The sequence below is a fragment of the Coturnix japonica genome, chromosome 1 (genome assembly GCF_001577835.2).
Source record: "Coturnix japonica isolate 7356 chromosome 1, Coturnix japonica 2.1, whole genome shotgun sequence".
Lineage (NCBI taxonomy): Eukaryota > Metazoa > Chordata > Aves > Galliformes > Phasianidae > Coturnix > Coturnix japonica.
This window is the reverse complement of record NC_029516.1, coordinates 70,240,108-70,248,999: the sequence shown is the minus strand read 5'-3', so window position 1 is coordinate 70,248,999 and position 8,892 is coordinate 70,240,108. Positions and strand designations below refer to the sequence as shown.

The window sequence follows — 8,892 nt, the reverse complement described above, 5'->3', positions numbered from 1 at the left end:
ATTTTTTTTTTTTTTTTTTTTTTTTTCCAGAAATTGCTTACACAGTCCAGCTTTTATGTGTGCTATATCTATTTCTTTATGCCTCATACCTATGTCATTGCTACAGCCTGTTAAGCTGTAAGACAATCTATGTCCATTCAGTTTAACCCTTCCGGGTAAAAATTCCTAGATCACATGCTTGATTTGTCTGTTGCATGGAACATACTGTGAACAAAAATAATGTCAATTTCTAACACCACCTTGGAGCTAGAGGGTTTTCTTCCCAGACTTTCTGATGACAAGCAGTAGGTAAAACACTGGTGTGATATCAACCTGTGCCGCATGTGCTTCCATAGTGTCAAATTCCATTCCATCCTTATCCGGTACAAGTACAGAAAGGGAACAACTTTGTTATCTTCCTTTTCACTGTTGAGTCTATCAGAGGTGTAAATACTGTTCCAACCATATGAGAAGGGTGAGCCCATAAGAACATTTCAACAATTTGAATACCAAGTCTGACATTTAATCTCAGAATCGGAATTTCTTCTTTGCCTACAGGAGGCATTGAGCATTGGAGTAGACAGAAGCAGAGGACGGGGACCATATAAAATAAATGTCTCCCTTGTGTGTGTGGGAATCGGCTCACTGCACATCAGGTAACAAATTTGATTTTTGTGGAACAATACCAAGCAAGAATATTCAAGTCTCCACTCGCACAGGTCATGGAGGGAAAACCTGTGACTTTCAAAAGCTCCCTGCTAAGAACTCTGTCTCCTGGTCCAGGCAGACAGAAGGGAAGGATGATTTTTCCAGAAGAAAAGAAAGCCATGAAGAAAGATGCTGAGAAGGAATTCAACAATGACTTTCAGAGCAGCAAGACACCATGCTATGCTCTGATCTTGTTTGCATATTGTAATTTTTCCTGGCTCAGATACCTATTAATTATCTAAGAGGTATATCAGCAACAAAGCATCTGAAAGAGCTGAGCATTTAAAAGTGGTATTTGTTGCTTTGCTCCCCACTTCTCTCCACTCCCTTTTTTTGTCCTAATTTTCTCACATTTTTTCCTTATTAGCTCTCCTTTTTTTTTTTTTTTTTTTTTTTCCCAGGAGACAGCGGCACAGCCCATGGGCAACTTTGGAAGTTTTTTCATGGACTCTCGGGGCTGACTGGGGCAACTGGAATTGAAATCGAAAGCCAAGGAACATCACTGTTCTTTTGACTATTCCTGGAAAACGAATGCCCAGCATGTCCAATGAGCAAAATGGTATGGAGAGTAGCCCCAGCAATTTAGTAAAATAGCCTTGGTAGGTCACAGTACTGGCACATGAGAACAAGCCCTAGCAAGAGCTTGCCTTCATTCCCCAGGTAGAGCTCTCAGTCATTTTGTACTAGGAAATGTTCTGTCTAATGACGGTGGGTTGGGGAAGATCAGGAGTGCTTGTTTTGCTGCCTGCTGTTTTCTGTAATAGAAGCACGTTGCCTCTGTAGCTCACCACACTCTTTCAGCTGCTTTATGTGGATGTGTAGCATTTGACTACATGATTATAAACAGAAAATATCTTCTACCCCAAAATGCTTGACATAACCGACTGAAGGACTCCTGAAGTTGAGGCTAAAAAGAGTTCCAAGATTCTTCCAGTTGAGAGACACTACAAATATTAGATAGATCCATAGATAGACAGATATTGATACTACTTGTCTGTGTTCCCCAATTGATAAACAATGGAAAAAAGAATCAGAACTCTGCACAAAGTAAGGCTGTCAGAATATGTTTATTATTTGTTAGTTTTTGTACATCTAGTTCTAAAGCAGAAGGAAACGAGGAGGAGGAAAAACAGGTCAGGTAAAATGAGTGTCTCAGTTGGAAGACATGGTTGATTGAATCCAGGAAACATAATTGCAAACCTTAGTGTAGACACCAGGATAACCTTTTTGTGCACATCCATAGCCCCAGGAAACAATACCCTGAAGCTGACCATTGCAGACTACTGGACCACCAGAATCCCCCTGTGCAGATAAAGATACAGGTGCTCAGCAAGCGTTATCAGCATCAGCAAGAAGCCACATTCCATATCATAATCAAACAAACAAATTGAAAGGGATCCACAGAGTGGAAAAATGACCAAGTGTATGGACAGTGTAAAGTAATGGGTGGAACCGGTGACTGAGAACCTGGACAAAGGACCCAGTTAGCCCTGCGAGCAAAGGTGATGATAATTCAGCTGTGTATGAAGAAAGGCTGGAGCCTGGCTGCATCTCACTTAGACCTCATTTAAGTGATGACTGCCTCTTAGGAAGACTCTTTTTCTAGAGATCCCTCCATGGTGAAGCTTTTCCTGCAAATCTGGAATCTTCAGATGCTAGTGAGGAATTTTTTCCCTTCCCATATGGCACTTCTCTATTGTGCCAATCCTTTTGTCATCACACCTTTCCCTTTGTATTGATCTGTTCAGTTGCTACATCATCTAAATAAGCAACCTCTACTCTAAGGCTCCATGGCTAGTCAGAAAAATGGTTTCAAACATGCCACTGAGTGTCTGTCATGTGGCATCATCCCCTGCTAGGGGAAGACAGGATAGGAACAGGTAGGAGTGGCAGATGTTTTACCTGGCAGGAGTCCTTTCCTCCATTCAGGTATCCTATGCAGATCATGTTACTGGTAATTTGACCAGGGTAAGCGCTGCTGCACTGGCTTGAGGAGAGTACAGGGGCATTCAGGCACTGCAAGATATCTGGGTATCTAGCTACAAGAAAACAAAGAGAAATTATTGTTGGTGTATCTGCTGAAATTTCAGAGCCTGGAAAAAAAGCATCTTTCTTAACAGAATTAGAAACTGGTCTCCACCCACACCTCTAACTATCAGTGGGAGAGAGTGGAGCTCTTCTGAAGCAGTTTTAGATCCACATTCACATGTTTTTGTGATATTCTCAGAACTCCGCTAATTAAATCACTCGTGCTTGGACCTGAATAGCTGATGGTGCCAGGACTCAAGATGTGCAGCAATGTGGACATCTTAGCAGAGGGCACTTAAATGACTTAAATAATGCCATCTTCCCAAGACAGAACAAGATTACAGATCTTAGAAAGTCTTGCTGTCTGGGCAGCGGAATGGTTGTTGTCCTGCATGGACTGATCATTTAAAATGCTTCGCCAAGAAGGCTTGCCCTGCAGCACTTCTCTTTTCTTTACCCTGTACTGTTTGGGCTTAATTGTGGGGTCTTAGACTATCTCCAGGGTCCTCAGTATACTATCCGTTCCCACCCAGCACTCACTGCCACTGCTGAGTGTGTTGCCCCATCCGGAGATCAGGCACGATGTTCCAGTGGTCACACAGCTGGTAGGCAGAGGAACTGTGTTGACATAGGAGTTGAGTGTGGCTGGTCTGGAAAGTTTGATGAGCATGATATCGTTGTTGAGCGTGTTGGAATTGTAGCCAGAGTGGCGGATGACTTTAGCTGAGCTAATGGTCTGCTCGCTGCCATCTTGGGATGCCAGGTTGTATTCACCAAGCTTCACTTGGATGGAACTGGAAAAAAGGAGGAATGTCATTTACTTTACTGCCACAGCCATCATGGGTATGAGAAAGCCGTCTATCAGTCACTGTATCTATTAACTCTTTTCATGCTGGGTACTTTTCTTGTCCTTCAACAAATTCCAGGGAGCCACACTGAGATCTTATTTCCAGTTCTGGTGGTGAATTTGTGAAGGATTGTTTTGTGACAGTAGAAACGTTTCTGGAAGACAAACTGGTACCACCATGAGTCCATTCTCTTCCCTACTCTACTCTAATTAGGTTTAACAAACTAATGCAGTTTCTAAGAGACCATACTCATCCTTGCTAGATGACATGTTGTCATTTCAGAGAGTACTCTGCATTCAGAAAAACATTTGCAGAAGGGGCAAACCTCTTCTGATGTAACAGCCCACCTTTCTGAATGACCACTCATTTCTCAATTGTCTTCTGTGAGAACTGGGTTATTTGTATACCCGTATCTCTCAGCTCTACGTTCCTGTTAAAAGTGATCTGAAGAAAAGAGGTAGGTTATGGAATGTATGTTTTCCACTCACGACTTGTAGCAGTGAGCAGCTGACAGCACCCATTGGCTGCTGATGAGAGAACCTCCGCAGAAGTGATACCCAGAATTCAGAGACACCTGGTAGGGTACAGCGTTCCTTGCACAGCTGTAGCCTCCCACAATCTTGTCATCGTCTCCATCGCTGATGGGGAGGGCAACTGCAAAATAAGAAATTGCAGAGGTTAACATCCGGCATAAGGAACTCTGTGTCCCAGTCACTGACTGAAACAACTCACGCAGAAGCTCTGGCTCTACAAAAATACACAATAGCAGTTATGATCAGCTCTAAGAGATATTTCTTCCCTTCTCTCTAAGATGAGCTGATTGAGTTTAGGTTAGCAGCCTGTATATTTGTGTCTAAAGCCCTGGATGATGTTTCCGCAGTGATCTTAACAATATAGAAATGCTGTTGTTGGATAAGATGAATGGTTTGTCTATCCCAGAATCTTGTCTCCTGTTGCAGTGAACAGCAGACAATGAAATTACGTGACAAATTGTCAGTGATATTCCCTTGGAACACTCCTTCATATTCAAGGAATTTACAGCAGCTTCAGGACTTTCTGAGTAAGAGGTACGTTCTAATTCATTTTTGGTGGAGGAGACAAGAATATATGTAGTCTTTTCTTTGAACTTCAGTAGGCGTTTTAGTATCTTCCGTTGAAGAACCGTGATGGCATTTGTGTCTTGTGAAAGAAGTTATTCTGGGAGGATAGTTAGTAGTCAAAAGAAGTAGAAGCGCTCTACCTTACGCCTTTTGCAAATGTAAACTCAGCTTCAACTTTTCATGACAGTCTGTGCCCCAGAGTTCCTCAGGAATGAGTTTCATTTTAAACAGCAAAAGCAGAAGTAAAAGTGCACTCACCAGCCACACCCACGAAGGCGAGAAGCAGTAAGTATTTCATGATCTTGACACAGCCTCGATCCCAGACTGGTGGACTGGCAACGGGAGCTGCAAGAAATATATTTTCTGAAATGGCTTATCTTTAACCCAAGGTTTTCTGGAGGAAAATTAAACAGTGGAAAACTCAAAGATCCAAATGTAGGCACTGGAAGGTAGCGATAGTCATTACAAATAACGTAAAAGTTAATCATAAACCTTTCCTAAGATACAGAGCTGTCTTCACTTATTCCAAAGAACAACTTTCAAAATAGAGGTATATATTTTTTTGGAAGATGGGTGGCTTCTCATTGCACCAGTTCATAGTGAACCTTTGAGATCTCTCTGTGCTGGTCCTGTCATAAATAAGAAAGCAGGCTTTAACCAGAACCTGAACACTGTATGTAGTGGATTAAAAGATACTGTACATTTGTTGAAGAAATATGTCATTTGTATCAATTTCTTAGGTTTGCTTTTAATAAATTTGTTTTCCATTATATGGAAGGAAAGCAAAATCATCTCCCTCTCTTCAATACTATCATATTTTATTCCCTTCTAAATATTAATTTTTTCTTTAAATAAATGAAAAAGAAGAGCCCCAAATCCACTGGAAAAGAGAGAGACTGTTGTCAGAAATTTGAAATATTCTTCCTAAAATGTAAACTCGTGAAATGAATAGAACTAGGGCTGCCAACAGTAGAGAGAGATGAGAGCAGAAGATGAAAGGAGATAAATAAATGGATATGCTACAGATTAGATTCAATTTGCAGGAATTCAACCATTACAGATACAGCTCATATGGCCCACATTAGATGTCCTCCTTTCCATGAATAGGAGCATTTGTTTGATATAGTCTTTTTTATGTTCAAATTTGGTCCCATCCAGAAGTATGTGGTTGGAATAGGGGAGCTTGGTTAAATTCTGTCTTTATCATAACAGAAGCAGCACACAGGTTGATCAGGATGGAGGTTCATTCTCTGGCAGACTGTCAAAGTTAAGTTCAGTTGCTTTTCTCAGTTAATCCAGTCCAAAAGCCATTTCTGAAAGACTCACATCTCCACATACCACTGCTGTTGGCCCTACACACCCTGGAAACCTGTGCTCTTCTGACTCTATGAGCTGTTCAGCCAGAAGCATAGCACACCATTCCTTGCAACCAGGGAGCACTGTTTTGCTCTGTACAACAACCTCAGGGCTATGATTTCATCACTGCTTGAATCAGGCAAAAGAATCACTATGAGAAAAGCACTGGGACAGCATTGTCTCTCATAGACTGACTTGCTTACTCACTTCTGTATCTTCTTTAGAGATCATTTTTACCACGTTCTGTTGCCATCTAGGGATTATTATAAGAGATTGCACTGGCCTGTGAAAGCTTTGGGAATTCTGTTTTATGACAGAAGTGCTAAGGAAGATAAACGCTGTGGTGGCTACTTTGGGAGTGACATCTGAGTAATCTGAGTTGTTGTTGTTATTCTTTTCTCCTGTAGTAAGCTACTAGTTCCTGAAAATCGTGATGTTGCATACTGTTGTATCTCACATCTTTTACATGAACACTCAAAAATAGCACTTCAAACTCAATAACTTAGTATTTATCCATTTCTCAGCTCCCAGGTATTTTTAGTTTAGGTCAGCAAGTGCTATTGCAAGGCCCTGTGAACATATCAGTAACCTTCAAAGTCCAGCAAATAAATGAGGCGGTTATAGACTGATCACAGCTGTGCACTTCCCATTACCCAGTAGGAAACCAGCCAAATCTTCAGTGGACGTTGTTATCCTGAAGTTCTGCAGTCGCAGTGCTCTATTCCAGTTCTGAAAAAGCAGTTTCTCCCCAGCAGTGCTTTTTCCTGCAAGACTTGAGGTGGCACTGCAGAACAAACAACTGTTTTGAGAGAAGCTATTTGAGAAATAGTTGTTCTCCTTGTGTTTACTCTTCTTTTCCAGATGAGGGGAAGGCCATGGAAGCTATAGTTACAGAAACCATTGTACACAGTACATGCTTAGAACAGAATTATTTGAGTTGGAAGGGACCTTTAAAGGTCATCCAGTCCAACTGCCCTGCAATAATAACGAACACTTACTGCTGGATAAGGTCTCTTTGAACGTTTCAGGGATGGGCCATCTACCACGTTGCTGGATATGCAGTGCCTGTGCACCACTACCATTTCTGAAAAAAACCCACTCTAAATTTCCTATGGTTCAGTTTTAAACAATCTCCCATCAATACTATCCTGTCTGACAGAATATTTTCCATCTGAATCAGTTTGAAAGATTCTACATATTTTCAACAGTTACAGTTAACGCAATGTGTTTGCTTGAAAATTCATGCAGGAAGAAGCTTGGTTTTCACCACAGATCTACTGCTACAGAAGTTGTTCCTATTGGTTTAAGGGAAATGGAAACAGACCTATATAAGTATGTCCCTCACCACGGCATGCTCTCTGGCTTCTGAGGCAGCCGTGAGAATGCGGACAGTTTGGTGCATGGTCTTGTACTTCTTTGGAGCGAGTAAGCCATCAGCTGAGACTTCATGCCTGTTCTGCTGAGGGCACAATGTAGTCTGCTTTTTGACTGTGTTTCTTTTGTTTTTTTTTCTCACAGGAGCTAAGATAACCCAAACCTCAAGTCTGGTGCTGAAAGAAGATGAGAATGCTACTCTGAGATGCAGTCAAAATGATAATCACAATAATATGTATTGGTATCTACAGCAGCCAGGGAAGGGCCTGCAATTAATCTATTATTCATATGGAGAAAATCAGGATTATAAGGGTGATGTTCACACTGGTTACGAGGCTAAGAGGTTAGGCAAAGAGGACTTTCATTTAGATATCGTGTCTGTAAAGAAAAACCATTCAGCTGTCTATTTCTGTGCCTCCAGTTTGGACACAACACTTCAAAGTCACTTCCTTTCTGTACATAAACTCCTCCTCTCCAGTACCCTCCCCCAGAAGGGAGTAGCTCTCAGCAGAGGATACTGGAATGTAGGCCAGCTGGATCTTCATAGGGCAAAGGTTGCTGAGGAGCTGGACCAAGAGAGGTCAAGCAGGTTCAATTTAATTGCTGAATTCCTCTTTTCTAATCAGCTCTTGATCCTCTGTCACTTCATAACAATCCTGACAGTTTGTTAATCAATCCAGAGATAGAATGATACTCACTGAGCCTGGACAGGCTGTCTTGATCTCAAGAACTGAAATAATTAGGGCCTCAGAAGAACTGGGGTGGTGTGTTATAGTAGTATGCAACCTAAGGTAAAATGATATTCCAGTAAAGTACAGATTTCTGTCTATTCTGAAATTGCTTACATAGTCCAGCTTTCTTCTGAATGAAGCATCAGTTTTATGTGTGCTGCATCTGTTCCTTTTTGCTTCATACCTATGTCATTGCTACAGCCTGTTAAGCTGTAAGACAATCAGTGTCCATTCAGTTTACCCCTTTTTCAATGGTTTGCGGGCTGTTTTGGTCCAGTTTTGTGACTTGTCTGGTGGAAGGATTTTGCAAAATCCACACCTCAGGAAAAGGTAAACAGGGGACCCCAAAATAATTAAAAACTGTGGCAACAATCTTAGGAGAAACAAACTAATATACTGAATATAGTATCGGAATGCAAGATAGCACACTATAATACAATATAGTTAGAATTGAAGCTAAGAAAACAAATATAATGAAAGTGAGACTGTCCAAAAAGCTGAAGGCCTTACACTGATACTGAAGCGATGTGCGCAGTCGGGACAGGCAGCAGCGAGGAGAAGCGAAGGAGAAGAGTGCCAGGATAAAAAGCCTGTTCAGGTGACCTTGCCAGGAGTTATATCTTATCCTCTCTCTGACCACTAAGCCTCCTCGAGAATGTAGTTCTTCTCCTCCAGGCTTGTAGTTGTAATGTGAGCATTAACACTTTAACTCCTAATGCACTACATGATGCTATGGTGCATTGATTTTTAGGTCTGTCAGATACAAAG

The 8,892-nt window shown here is 41.5% G+C and overlaps 1 protein-coding gene and 1 gene segment (V, D, J or C); one reads left to right on the top strand and one right to left on the bottom strand.

The window, feature by feature from the left end:
• Positions 1-1,735: 1,735 nt before the first annotated feature.
• On the bottom strand, positions 1,736-4,263 carry LOC107319263 (trypsin I-P1). Its single transcript, XM_015873961.2, has 4 exons — positions 4,052-4,263; positions 3,256-3,509; positions 2,590-2,726; positions 1,736-1,989 (listed from the first exon to the last, which is right to left on the bottom strand). Exons 1-4 carry the CDS (start codon positions 4,246-4,248, stop codon positions 1,840-1,842), a joined length of 738 nt encoding a protein of 245 aa, XP_015729447.1. The 5' UTR covers positions 4,249-4,263; the 3' UTR covers positions 1,736-1,839.
• Positions 4,264-7,357: 3,094 nt separating this feature from the next.
• On the top strand, positions 7,358-8,064 carry LOC107319171. The segment is given in 2 exon segments: positions 7,358-7,444; positions 7,538-8,064. Coding segments are annotated over 2 exon segments (570 nt in total).
• Positions 8,065-8,892: the final 828 nt, after the last annotated feature.